This window comes from Dama dama, chromosome 21 (genome assembly GCF_033118175.1).
Source record: "Dama dama isolate Ldn47 chromosome 21, ASM3311817v1, whole genome shotgun sequence".
Lineage (NCBI taxonomy): Eukaryota > Metazoa > Chordata > Mammalia > Artiodactyla > Cervidae > Dama > Dama dama.
In genome coordinates, this window is record NC_083701.1 from 32,074,817 (window position 1) to 32,090,023 (window position 15,207).

Consider the following 15,207-nt stretch of genomic DNA (forward strand, 5'->3'; position numbering starts at 1 on the left):
GCATTTCTTATCTGTTAATTTTGTTGCTCTGATTATTCTGTGAATTTATTTAGAATAGGATGCCACCTAACCTTTTTTATTTTCCATAATCTTGGGCACATAAAGGAACTCCTTATGTTTAATATTTTCCTACTGCAAGCAAACTGTCTACCAGTTGGAAGCAAATTGACTAGTTAAAGCCTTATGTCTTTGAGTCACCACTCTCTCACTAATCTGTTAACTTTATTAGCAATGTATCAGTTCAGTTCAGTTCAGTCACTCAGTCGTATCCGACTCTTCGCAAGCCCATGGACTGCAACACGCCAGGCTTCCCTGTCCATCACCAGCTCCCAGAGCTTGCTCAAACTCATGTCCATCAACGTGGTGATGCCATCCAACCATCTCATCCTCTCTTGTCCCCTCCTCCTGCTGCCTTCAATTTTTCCCAGCATCAGGGTCTTTTCCAATGAGTCAGTTCTTCACATCAGGTGGCCAAAGTATTGGAGCTTCAGCTTCAGCAACAGTCCTTCCAATGAGTATTCAGGACTGATTTCCTTTAGGATTGACAGGTTTGATCTCCTGGCAGTTCAAGGGACTCTCAAAAGTCTTCAACACCACAGTTCAAAAGCATCAATTCTTCAGTGCTCAGCTGTACTATATTATATATATTCTTTATATACTGTATGGAAGTGTAAGTGTTGGTTGCTCAGTCATGTCCGACTCTTTGTGACCGCATGGACTGTAGCATTCTAGGCTCTTCTGTCCATGGAATTCTCCATGCAAGAATATTAGAGTGGATTGTCATTCCCTTCTCCAGGGAATCTTCCCAACCCAGGGATTGAACCTGGGGCTCCTGCATTGCAGGCAGATTCTTTACCATAGAGTCACCAGGGAAGCCCCAAATATTGTATATATAATCTCTAAAAGTTTAAAAATTTAAAAAAATGCTATTTGGCATTTACTGGTCAAGACCATACATAATAGCTGTAGGCATTTATAGAACACCATGCAAGCTAATGATGATCTACAAAGATAGCAAGATTTGAATGATGTTTCAAGGCTCATATAATTCAGATCTGGAAATGATTTTAGGGTCTTGGGCAATGGGTAGAATTCATGTAGGTAGATAGGCAAAAATGGCTTGTCAAATGAATGGGATTTTTATTATCTAATATAATAAGTTTGTGCTTATTTTTTACTACACAACTAAAATATGATGTTAATTGCAGAAAAAGACTGAACAACTGATTGGTATATTTTCTTTCTCTGCAGAGGTAAAGTGTAGGATACTCCTGGCTCTTCTTGAATATTCAGGTAAGAGTTTGAAATTATTATAGCCCACTACTTTAGATGTCTTATGATACAAAGGGCAGTGGCTTCACCTGTTTACTAAGTAGATGGAAATATGATCCCTACTGTCTCTAAAGCCTTCCAGAGATTAAAAAAATACTTCTGTAGTATTTTATGATAAAGATATAAAACATGCTCATTTTCAATTACAAGTAAAAAGCATGAAAGCATATATGAACATATATTTATATGAAATGTGATTTAAAAGGAGAAAAGAACCAGGTTTTGGTAAAGTTCCTTGTACAAAAATAAGTTTTATTGTGAACCTGTGTCTAATTGTTTGTTTATAACAAGGATGTAGATGGTGCTGATTCAAGGAGAAACAAATTGTACTTTTGATGGGAGGAATCACAATCAGAAATTGGTTTGGAAGGCATGGACACAGAGAGGGGAAGAATTTGTGATTACTTTACAATCTACCACACCTGGAAAATTTAAATTATAATGAATGGATGAGCCAACTTAAACAAGAGAGCCTTTTCTTTTTTTTCCTTCTGATGATTGGTTTTTGCCTTGCTTTTTGACTAAGTAATAATAATAACAAAAGTATGTCACATTTTTTTAACTTTAATAATAATAGCATAGTTGATGTACCTCATTTTTATGGATTTCACTGTGTTCTCACAACTACTCTGTGAGAACATTATTATTGTTTCCACAGTTTTAAAGATGAAGAAATCTTCATTCAAGCAGATGAATCATAACTAGCACATGTAGACAGTTACCACATATTTTGAGGCATCCAGAAGATTAGGCATAAAGATGTCTTATTGGGTGAATTAATAAATAGTGGCAGTTTTGAAATTGAGACTTAGATCTGCCAGTTCCAGAAGTAGTTCTGGAATGTGTTGCTTTATTTATTAGTATTCAGATGGGTGTTCTTATTTTGATTTAAATTTTGTCTTTTCCTATCGTAATTCTTTTTTTGTTTACTTAATTTCCTGACTCTTTTTTTCCCTGTTACATTTGAATGGTACCAAACATAGACAAATTACTCCATGTTGTTGGCCACAAAATTATGCTTTTCACTTTAAAAGGGCAGACTGTATCTGCTAAACATTATTCTTAATTGCCTTTTATTTCTGTCTTTTTCTTTCTCTTCTTTTTGTTTATTTTGCTTTCTTTTCCCTACAACTTCAGAGTAATGACAGGTTGCTTGTGTGTCTAGAAACCTTCTCATCCTTTTTAGATCAGCAAGCTTAAGATGAAACTTGAGCTTTTTAAACAGCCGAGACTAAATGAAGTGTTAATGTTTTTACACACGTTTGTAGAAGATGAATTTAAGTAGGTTCTCAAATACTGAAATGAAACAAATGGATAGGTAATAATCCGTTTGTTTTGAGTGTGTTCTCACTATATGGGAATTCTTAGTTGGCAAAAGATAATAAATAAGCTGTCACACACACACACACACGAACAAAACAGAATTCTTTGCTTTTCTTCTTTTACTAGAAGCTGGGAGCAGCTCTTGTGATTCCTGCTGTAGTTGTTATTGATGAAAATGATAAATGAGAATAGCTTTGGTGAAGGATGGACACTTGAATTTTGAACAGCTGCATAATTAAAAGGAAAAGACCTATATGATTTTCAGTTCTCTTATTGGATTTCTTTTTTTATTGTGGCGTTCCTTCTCTAGTCAGTAATAAACTGAGCACCCGTGTGCCAGGCACCATGTTAGATGCTTAGGGGAAAAAAAGAATCTTGATAATGTCCAATTTCACCTTGCTAAGTGCTTTAAATGTTTTTTATTTCATTTACCTTTTTTTTTTGAAGTCTATTACTTTAAGAACACAGAGCCTCCATTCAGCTTTATTTTCTTTTTTAATTTATTTTAATTTTTATTGGAGTATGGTTGCTTTCCCTGACGCTGGGAAAGATTGAGGGCAGAGGGAAAAGAGGGTGTCAGAGGATGAGATGGCTGGAAGGCATCACCGATGCAATGGACATGAACTTGGGCAAACTCCAGGAGATGGCGAGGGACTGGGAGGACTGGGATGCTGCAGTCCGTGGGGTCGCAAAGAGTCAGACACAACTGGGCAACTGAACACCACCACCAACAGCATAGTTGCTTTACATGTTGTTAGTTTCTGCCGTACAGCGAAGTGAATCACTTACACGTATGCATATATTCCTTCTTTTTTGGATTTCCTTCCCATTTAGGCCACTGCAGAGCACTGCGTAGAGCTCCCTGTGCCGCACAGGAGGTTCTCATTAGTTATGTGTTCTATGCGTAATAGTGTATATATGTCAAGCCCGGTCTCCAGCCCCCTTTCCCGCCTTGGTGTTCATATGTTTGCTCTCTACACCTGAAAAATGGTACAGATGAACCTATTGGCAAAGCAGAAATACGTAGAGAACAAACATATTCCACTTATCTTTATCACAGATCTAAGAAGTAGGAATAGCTCCTATTTTAAAAATAGGCATCTAATACCTAGAATCATACACTTTAAAGATGGTGGGATGGCTGGTTGAAAGCAGATTATCTGCCTTTGAAGTACCTGAGCATAAATCACATGATATGCCAACTCCCCCGGCCCCAATGTTGACTGTCCCTTGGGAAACAAGCGTGTAAGCAAACTCTCAAAGTGCTAGGTCATTAGCCCTCCTGCAGGGGGAGACACCCCCAGGCCTCAGGTAGGGCAGAAAGAAGTATACCAACTTCCTGAAGGAGAGGGGACATTTCACAAGGGGAGGTAATATTTCAGTATTTCAGTGAGTTGACTCTTGAAGAACCATTTCACATTTGCTGAGTGGAGAGGGCAGAAGGGTGTCCCGCAGCCAGAGGGCCCATGAACCAAGAATCACCCTTTTAAGTCAGACTAAATCCAGTCATTTCAGGAAGCCAGAGAATGAATGCATACGTTTTCAATTCACTTAATTGAGTTGTTAGTCAGTCACTCTACTGATTCATTATTTTAATTCACTAAGTATTTGTTGAATACCTTTACACACTGTTAGAAATTATGTACAACAGAACAGGTGTTTTGCTTTTTTCTTAGTTGAAATTGGGCAAAGCTGTTTCCCAGTTTAGCCATTTTATAATGACATGTAAAACACTCTTTTCAATCTATTAGAATGGGGCACATGATATTTAATACTTAAGGGAAATGTCTAACATATGTTGTTGTTAAATTAACAGATTGAATCATATGGAATTGCCATATTCAATCATGCTGACCTACCAAAACAGCAAGTTCATAGAGTTCAACCTAATCAATAAATATTTTTATTATGTAATTAACTATTTTTCATATTTAATCTTGTTTCTAATAAAATTTTCAAGACTAGCTTTTACTAACAGTGAAACTGAGTAACAAGCAGTAATTATGTGTACCTATGCTTTGATAGTCATTAAAAGCAGGTGTTTCATGTCCTTGGTTAAACAACTTAAAAAAATAAGCCTTTTCATCAGTAAAGCAAGAAGAACTCACAGCTGAATAAAGGCAGCATGTTTATTTATATTATACACTAATTATTGACAATGCTTCTTCATTTCAGAAGTTTGCAAGCCCTCAACATGTTCAGTATACATTTGGGAATATGTTGATTTTTCACCTGTGTTGTTTTTCTAGTACAAGTAATTTTTCAGTGTACAGAATATGTGGCTTGGTGTTTATGTTGCTGTGTAGTTTGTGTATACCCTGTGTCTCAGAGAAGTGAACCCTTTGGGATTGAGTTCTCAGGGACATGGCTGCTTTCCATTTGAGAAACCTGAGGTCCAGAACTGGCAGTTCACAGGGTCAACATACCTTCAAAGGAGGTCAGTCGAAAGTCCAGTTAATTGCAGAATAAGTATGCTAGTAAAAGTCGATTTATATTAAAACTGTAAATATATAATTATGTCACAAAATATAGGGCTTTCTGAACTGGACCTATTGATAGCTTGTGAAATTGAATAGGTGACTTCAGGAGATTCAGATTCGTTTATTGTTACAAGTAGTCAGACATCAGTACTCTTTCCCCATGTGCATTTTATATTAGTATTTGAATAGGCCTAGTAGATAATTTTTAAAAATTTAGTATTAATAATATTGTATTTCATTTGCCAGTGCAAACTGAAAAATTGGGCTTTGAATTTCCTTTAGGGAAAGTGTCACACAACAATGCATATTATGTTCCATCACTAAAAAAAAAGTAAATAAACCTTATTTTATTTCCTTGGATTTTATAAAACAATTTAGTGATTGGAAAATCAAGTCACAATATCAAGTAAGAAAAAGATCTTAATGTTTCTAACATTTTTTGGTGCTCCATGTTTTGTAAAAAGCATACTTTCTAAAAAGTATGTGCTCATGAATAGAGCTTGAATTCACATTTTTCCCATGGTGTGAGTTTAGAGAGAGAATGAAATAACAGTGAATGCAGATGCTTAATGAACTGGTTTTATTTAATTATGACATTTTACAAAACTATCTTTATGTTCTCCTGCATCACAGATAGTGAGACACAGCTCCGAAGAGACATGGTTTTCTGCCAGAGCCTGGTAGCCACTGTCTGTGCCTTCTCTGAGCAGCTCATGGCGGCCTTAAACCAGATGTTTGACAACAGCAAAGAAAACGAGATGGAAACGTGGGAGGCCAGCAGAAGGTGGCTGGACCAAATAGCAAATGCAGGAGTTCTTTTTCACTTTCAGTCCCTTCTATCACCGAACTTGGTAAGGAATCACAGTGCCTCCCACTGGCTGTGCCAAATGTAACATACATTGGGACCTATTCCCAGTGAAAAATGGTTGTTCATTATTATCCTTCCCTGGTGGCTCAGATGGTAAAGAATCTACCTGCGATGCAGGAGACCCTAGTTCCATTCCTGGGTCAGGAAAACCCCCCGAAGTAGGGAATGGCAACCAATTCTAGTAATTTTGGCTAGAGAATTCCATGGACGGAGGAGCCTGGTGGGCCACAGTCCATGGGATCACAAAGAATCAGATAGGACTGAGTGACTAGCAATTCATTATTATATCTGCAACCATCCAGCTCCTTTAAAAAAGGTATATTTTTCCATGGGCAAATATACTTTTAATAAGTAGGTCGAAGGTATTTCTTCTTTCCTAATTTTTATTTATTCTCCGTGGCTGCTAAAAGCTGAGAAAGTCTCCATCTGTTACTAATTCCTGTATCCCTAAGCACCGGCTGAGAAAGGTCAGCAGAGGAAAGAGAGTTTGTCTGTGTTGGTTGCTTATTTCCAGTACAGAAGAAAGAGTCTGCCATAATACCCCGAGCTCCCCCTGAGGACGATGTTCTGGAAGATGCTCTTAGAAGAGCTCTAATGACTTGCATGCCATACTGTCTGACAATCTGGTTAAAATTTGCATGTGTCGAATGGTTTTATTTCCTTCCTTTGTGTGCGTGTTTGTCCTGTTAAATCTAAGAACATTGCCTTAATTACTGTAAAATATTCTGTGTTTATGCATCAGTGGTCCACAGCAGAGATGAAGAAAGCATCTCAAAAATATTTGAGGAGACTGCAGTGAACTGAGAGCTTTTTCACACATACTTCCTGTGACTCTGATAGTTGTCATGATGTGTGAAAGCAAATATGTTCATGTTATTTAAACCAGAGGCGCATGTTATATATAATTGTGATTTAAGCATGAGGTTTTATTTGTCTTTTAAAGTACACATTATAAATGTAGCTTCCAAGTAACATGGTTGAGTTTTTAAATGAATAGATATGAGTTTGCACATCAAAATAATGTATTTCTTCAGTGGTATTGAGGATAGGGTAATAGCAGTACTACATGGTCACAAAAAGTTCTGGAATGATAAGATAAGGAAGTTCATTGAATAAAATTCAGTGAAACAGTTACATTCTTTTGTAAAGAATTTATACGCTCCATGTGTGTGGTTAACTTCTTATTAGGTGGCTAATATAATCAGATAGAAAAGATTTAATTAAAGAAAATTTTGAAATGTTATTGTTCAGTTGCTTAGTTGTGTCCAACTCTTTGAGACCTCGTGGACTCAGCATGAAAGGCTTTCGGAGCTTGTTCAAACTCATGTCCATTGAGTCCGTGTTACCATCCAACCATCTCATCCTCTGTCATCCCTTTCTCCTCCTGCCTTCAATCTTCATCAAGGTCTTTTCAAATGAGTCCGCTCTTCATAGCAGGTGGCCAAAGTATTGGAGCTTCAATTTCAGCATCAGTCCTTCCAATGAATATTCAGGACTGATTTCCTTTAGGATGGACTGATTGGATCTCCTTGCAGTCCAAGGGACTCTCAAGAATCTTCTTCAACACCACAGTTCAAAAGCATCAATTCTTCAGCGCTCAGGTTTCTTTATAGTTCAACTCTCACATCCATACGTGACTACTGGAAAAACCATAGTTTTAACTAGACATACTTCTGTTGGCAAAGTAATGTCTCTGCTTTTTAATATGCTCTCTAGTTTGGTCATAGCTTTTCTTCCAGAGAGCAAGCGTCTTCTAATTTCATGGCTGCAGTCACCATTTGTAGTGATTCTGGAATGCAAGGAAATGTGAAGTCTGTCCCTGTTTCCACTGTTTCCCCATCTATTTGCTAAGAAGTGATGGGACCAAAAGCCATGATCTTAGTTTTCTTAATGTTGAGCTTTAAGCCAACTTTTTCACTCTCCTCTTTACTTTCATCAAGAGGCTCTTCATTCCCTCCTCATTTTCTGCCATAAGCATGGTGTCTTCTGCATATCTGAGATTATTGATATTTCTCCCTGCAATCTTGATTCCAGCTTGTGCTTCATCCAGCCTGGCATTTTGCATGATGTGCTCTGCATATAAATTAAATAATCAGGGTGACAATATACAGCCTCGATGAACTCCTTTCCCAATTTGAAACCAGTCCATTGTTCCATGTCTGGTTCTAACTGTTGCTTCTTGACCTGCATACAGATTTCTCAGGAGGCAGGTAAGGTGGTCTGGTATTCCCATATCTTTCAGTTTTCCAGTTTGTTGTGCTCCACACAAAGGCTTTAGCGTAGTCAAAGAAGTGGAAGTAAAAGTTTTTCTGGAATTCTCTTGCTTTTTCTATGATCCAATAGATCTTGGCAATCTGATTCCTCTGCTTTTTCTAAATCCAGCTTGAACATCTGGAGGTTCTTGGTTCATGTACGGTTGAAGCCTGGCTTGGAGAATTTTGAGCATTGCTTTGCTAGTGTGTGAGATGAGTGCAATTGTGTGGTAGTTTGAACATTCTTTGGCATTGCCTTTCTTTGGGATTGGGATGAAACCTGACCCTTTCCAGTCCTGTAGCCACTGCTGAGTTTTCCAAATTTGCTGACATATTGACTGTGACACTTTAACAGCATCATCTTTTAGGACTTGAAATAGCTCAGCTGAAATTCCATCACCTCCACTAGATTTGTTCGTAGTGATGCTTCTGAAGGTCCACTTGACTTTGCATTCCAGTATATCTGGCTCTAGTTGAGTGATCAGATCATCATGGTTATCTGGGTGATTAAGATCTTTTTTTATGGTTCTTCTGTGTATTCTTGCTACCTCTTCTTGATATCTTCTGCCTCTATTAGGTCCATACCCTTTTTATCTTTTATTGTGCCCATCTTTGCATGAAAAGTTCCCTTGGTATCTCTAATTTTCTTGAAGAGATCACTAGTCTTTCCCATTCTATTGTTTTCTTCAATTCTTTGCACTGATTGCTTTGGAAGACTTTTTTAAGTCCTATCTCTCCTTGATATTATTTGGAACTCTGCATTCATATGGGTATATATTTCTTTTTCTCCTTTGCCTTTCACTTCTCTTTTCTCAGCTATTTGTAAGTCCTCCTCAGATAATCATTTTGCCTTGTTGCATTTCTTTTTCTTGGGGATGGTCTTAATCGCCGCCTCCTATACAATGTCATGAACCTCCGTCCACAGTGCTTCAGGCACTCTACCAGATCAAATCCCTTCAATCTATTTATCACCTCCAATATATAATCATAACCAATTTGATTTAGGTCATACCTGAGTGGCCTAGTGGTTTTCTCTACTTTCTTCAATTTAAGTCTGAATTTGGCAGTAAGGAGTTCATGATCTGAGCCACAGTCAGCTCCTGGTCTTGTTTTTGCTGACATATAGAGCTTCTCCATTTTGGACTGCAAAGAATATAATCAATCTGATTTCAGTATTGATCTTCTGGTTTTGTCCATGTGTAGAGTCACCTCTTGTGTTGTTGGAAGAGAGTGTTTGCTATGACCAGTGCATTCTCTTGGCAAAACTTTGTTAGTCTTTGCCTTGCTTCATTTTTCATTCAAGGCCAAACTTATCTGTTACTCCAGGTATCTTTTGACTTCCTACTTTTTCATTCCAGTCCCCTATGATGAAAAGGACATCTTTTTTTGGTGTTAGTTCTAGAAGGTCTTGTAGGTCTTCATAGAACCATTCAATTTCAGCTTCTTCAGCATTAGTGGTTGGGGCATAGACTTGGATTACTGTGATATTGAATGATTTGCCTTAGAAATGAACAGAGATCATTTTCTCTTTTTTGAGATTCCACCCAAGTAGTGCATTTCAGGTTATTTTGTTGGCTATGAGGGCTACTCCATTTCCTCTAAGGGCCTTTAATCATTATTTCATTCCTACAGCATATTTTCACCTCTTGTGAAAAGTGTTTAAAGACAAAATAAATATTAATTACTCCTTGCCTATCAAATAAAAATTACATAAGATCAGATGCCCACTTCTTAATACATGTAGGCATTAAGTGTTTGTTGAATGAATTAATTAATTAATGAGGCTTCATTTGTATTCTCTTCTTACTTAATACCTGCCATTGGCTGGTCATGTGCTGGTACTTTTATTTGAAAGTAAACCTACAAAGGAATGGGAGAAAAAACTTGTAGTCCATGCATCTAGTAACTGGCTTACATCCAAATTATATAACGAATCCTTTAAAACTAAAGAATAAGAAGGCAACTCAATTAACAAGCAGGCAGAGAGGATTTGAATGGACATTTTCCAAAGACAGTATAAATGGTGCATGAAAAGATGATCAACGTCTTTAGCCACTGGGGACATGCAAATCAAAACTGCATAAGATGCTGTGTCACAGAAATGTGGATGAATGTAATCCAAAAGACAAAGATAGGCACAGGCGTTGGCGAGGATGTGGAGAAATTACAACCCTCATACACTGTTGAAGGGAATGTAAAAGAGAGCAATCATTTTGGAAGACATTTTGGCAGTTCCTCCAAATGTTAAGCATGGAATTTCCATATGACCCAGAAATTCTACTCATAGGTAATATCCAAGAGAAATGAAAACATATTCTAACAAAAACATGTACACAAATGTTCCTAGAAAAATTATTCATAATAGCTAAAATGTGAAAACAATCCGATTGTCCAAAAACTGAATGATGAGTGACAATCAAGTTGGGGTATATCTACACAATAGAATATTATTAAGCAATAAAAAGCAGTGAGCTACTGATTCATGCTACCACATGGATAAACCTTGAAAATACTGTAAGAGAAATAAACTAGTTACAAAAGACTATTATTTGATTACATTATTGTGTAATAATACAAAAGACAAATTTTAGAGACTAATAGTAGGCTATTCATTTCCTGGAGCTAAGGATTGGGGGAAGGTATATGGAGGTTCAATGCTAGTGGGGAAAATATTCTAAAATCAGATGATGGTGACTCTGTGTATATACTGTAAGCCCTTGAGCTGTACACTTAAAATGGGCGAAATTTATGATATGTGAATTGTATCTCAAGAAAGCTGTTTTTTATTTTAAAGTGGTATCTGATACCCTTAAGGTGGGCTTCCCTGATGGTGCAGTGATGATGAATCCGCCTACCAGCGCAGGAGACGCAAGTTCGATCCTCGAGTTGGGAAGATCTCCTGGAGGAGGAAATGGCAACCCACTCCAATATTCTTGCCTGGGAAATCTCATGGACAGAAGAGCCTGGCAGGCTATAGTCCATGGGGACACAAAAGAGTCATACATGACTTAGTAACTAAACAACAATAGTCCTTAAGTTAATTTTTAAAAATTAATTTTAAAAATCCAAAGGTAGTTTTAAAAAGTCTAGGAAACCCATAATCTTTCTGTCTCTGTAACAAGAGCATAAACGTCTCCTGGGACTGTGAAGGGCTCGCTGGGAGCTGCAGTCACTGGCAGTCTATGTGTCTCTGGGTGCTGAGCACAGTCCTAGGTCCTTGGGTATGACTTTAACCACATCTACGTATTATAATGCCTGTTTGGGACATTTCTTCCTGTGTATATATATTCCTCTTAACTGGAAAAATGCTCATTCTTTAGTCCTGTCCCTACAATTTCAGATTTATAGCATTTTTCTACCCTCCAACGGACTTTAAAAAGTAAGAATCTCATAAACATTTATCCAGCATTGACTGTGTACTATCCATTATATTAAGTACCAAACTGAGTTACAAAGTGATGATGCTGTTAACCTTTTCTTACCCATGCTGTCCTTCTTTGGGGTCTGGGGCTACCTTTGTATTTTTTCCCCCACACAATGGAAATTCTTTACCATCTCCACCCTCTACTTATGCTGCCCCCAAAATATGATTTTAAGCTACAGCAACTTTTAAAAATGAGGACATAGCATGTTAAAATTATTGTTTAAAAGGACCATTGATTTTCTTAAGGAAATAAATGTTACTTTTGAAAGAAAAGATGTGTATGATAAAGTTAATTATACTTTCATGACCAAATTAGTAAAAGACTTTGATACTACCCTGATCTGCTAATAGGATGCCCAGAACCCAGTACTAAAAGATGGTAATACTGAGATATGCAATTGCTTGCTAGTAAGTCTGGATCTTACCTACCTCAACTGTAAAATATAGGAATGAAATGAAAGATTAAAACAAATCAGATCTCATATTCACAAGATTCTAGATTGAAAGTGTTGAAGTGTTAGTCACTCAGTCATGTCCGACTCTTTGTGACCCCATGAACTATAGCCCACCAGGCTCTTCTATCCATGGAATTCTCCAGGTAAGAATACTGGAGTGGGTTGCCATTCCCTTCTCCAGGGGAATCTTCCTGACCCAGGGATTGAACCTCCATCTCTTGGGTTGCAGGTAGATTCCTTACCTTCTGAGCCACCAGGGAAGTAAGTCCCTATAAAAGCAAGTGAAAATGATTCTTGTCCCCAAGCTCTTTGGAAGAAAAATCATCACATACATGCAAATCGATTTTATCACAGTTTTCATAAATTGCAAATTGAATAATGCATAGTTTATCTTATTGTAAAATACAATGACCATTATGTACTGTGGCTTTTTAAGAAAACAGTATTTTTTCTTTTCAGCTGTTACATTTATAAGATTATAGAGATTTAGAGGCAAATAAGATGTTTATGTGTACACATTTGTCTGTAACTAAGAGATAAAATCAGTATAACTAGAATCTAGCTACAAAATAGACTGAAAAATTGTTCAGAATCGTTTAGACAGTAGAGGAAAAGAAAAACATGAAGCTACAAAAGAAACTTGTAAATCTGAAGATTAGTTCATTTCATTTTAGGCAGTAAGTTCTTAGGTATGTTGATAATGTGGTTTGTATGTAAATAAAACACAAGTGAAGCTAGTTTTGGTCTGGAGATGTTTTGTAATGTTATGTTATGCTCTATCTCAAACAATCCAATCATATCATGTATTGATTTTCTTTCTCTCTAGACAGATGAACAAGCCATGCTAGAAGACACACTGGTTGCACTGTTTGATTTGGAAAAGGTTTCTTTTTACTTTAAACCATCAGAAGAGGAACCATTGGTTGCAAGTAAGTAGTTAAATATTTCATATGTGTTTTATAAGATTTATTTTGTTATCAAACAATATATGGCAAAACCTGGATATGAATATATTTGATATGAAGATTAAGTTATATATATATAATTATTTTTAATGTAAAATAATAAAACCAACTGGGAAAGTGATAGAAAGTATATATAAGTTAAATCTACACCTAATCTTATAATCTTATACAGATATTTTTATCTCTTAATCTGACCTCTAAAACTTTTTTGGAGTGTGTGCAGCAAATTTTGGGCTACTCAAGATTGTCTTTTCTTTCTTTTTTATTGTTGTGATAAAATATACATACCATTAAATTTGCCATTTATTCGGTTTTGGTGTACATTTCAGTTTATTCAAAATGTTGTGCAACCATTTCCACCATCCATCTGCAGAGCTTTTTCATCCTCCCAAACAGAAACTCCATATGCATTAAATAGTAATTATCTTCCTCCCTTTCTCCAGTCCCTGTTAACCTTGATTCTGCTTTCTCTCTCTGAATTTTATAAATGGGTTGATAGAACATTTGTCCTTTCTGCTATTTTTTTCATGTCAATATTTTTTAGTAAAAGAACTGCCCTAATATTTCCAGCTATGTAGATAATCTCTGAGGCATCCAAAACTTTTGCTCTAACATATAACAATTATATAGTAAAAATGACTGTATTGGGTTTCCACTGCTCATCCTCAAATGATCCTGTAGAGAATGTGTTAGCAGGCAATATACACGAGCATTTAGAGCCAGTAATACACAGAGACCTAAGTTATGCTCACATTGTGTAGCATTTAGATTAAATAATTTGAGAGACATTATAATTGTTTGATCTGACAATAATTGTTAAAATTTATAATTTAATTCTGAAGGAGTAGACACATATTTTACATTTTTGCTAGCTTAAAAGTGGAAATCAAAGATTATTTCATCCATGTCAAAATTTTAATGTGTACAAATATAATCATATTAACTATTTTGATTCACTTATTCATCCTGTACAGTTTTCAAGATGGCAAAACTTTTTTCTGTCTTGTTCATTGTTGTACCTCCAGCACCCAAGAGAAAGCCTGGAACAAAAAGGACAATGTGTTTTTTTCAAGGAGATGAATGAACAAATATCAATTCAGTTTATACAGTGCAGCAGGCAGAAAGGTTTTATGGTTATAAAAGTAGAAGGAAAAACAGACTTGGGCAGAATGAAGACAAAAATTTTGACAGAACTTGGTTGTATCTAATGTTGCAAAGAAGTTATGAAATTCAGTTGAAAGATTGAGAAGTATCCCTTTCATTTAGCAACTTGCCATTGCTAAGCCTAACAAGGGCATTGTTTTAGAAATCTACATTCAGAGAGATACTTCTTAAGGTTTAATCTCTATATCTTTTAGTTTCTGCAAGTTATCATCATTTATATACCACTTCAACCTCACATATAGGTTTAAAATGTACCTGTTGGGCCAAGAAATCTTTTAGCAGTTTGTTATTTTTCTGGTTCTTGTTTATCAATAAGTGTAAGGGTCCTATGAATTACTGTAGAAGATCTGTATCTTCAGGACTTGGAAAGGTTTTTATTTATTTTCACATTTCCGATATCTAGTACAATAAATAGGGACTCAATAAATATTCATTTAATTTGTTATCTAGGAATGATAATCATTTATCAAAAATTTCTAAAATGCCTACTATGGCAAAGCACATTTCCAGGTGCTGGCTGGAGTAGAGGACTAAGCAGACAGAGATAAATAATATGGGAAATAAATGAGTTAATTTGATGATAAATTAGAAGATAATAATATGGCTGCATGAAGGGACATAGAAAAGAACAAAGAGGGAAAATGAAGGGGCAGGTGAAAGGTTGCCTGTGTGTAATGCTAGGGAGGGAAGCATTCTAAGGAGGAGGGTGAAGACCAGAAACAAGTCATGCAGACAGAGTTATCTCTCAGGAATTGGTTCCAGGAACCTCTCAGATACCAAAATCCACGGATGCTCAAGTAGCATATAAAATGGTGTAGTATTTGCATGTAACCTACGCATATCCTCCCGTATACTTTAAATTATCTCTAGATCACTTAGAATACCAATATATTAATAAGTGCTCTGATGTAAATACCAGTGTAAATGGTCAAATGTTGCTGGTC

General features: G+C 36.4%; 1 protein-coding gene across 2 annotated transcripts in view; it reads left to right on the forward strand.

Moving 5' to 3' along the window:
- Positions 1-15,207, forward strand: part of PREX2 (phosphatidylinositol-3,4,5-trisphosphate dependent Rac exchange factor 2) — a 285,395-nt gene that overhangs the window by 187,471 nt on the left and 82,717 nt on the right. For both annotated transcript variants that reach the window (XM_061123437.1, XM_061123438.1), the window contains exons 31-33: positions 1,252-1,293; positions 5,769-5,986; positions 12,961-13,063. In XM_061123437.1, the coding sequence (XP_060979420.1) occupies positions 1,252-1,293; positions 5,769-5,986; positions 12,961-13,063 (363 nt within the window). The remainder of the gene's footprint in view (positions 1-1,251; positions 1,294-5,768; positions 5,987-12,960; positions 13,064-15,207) is intronic.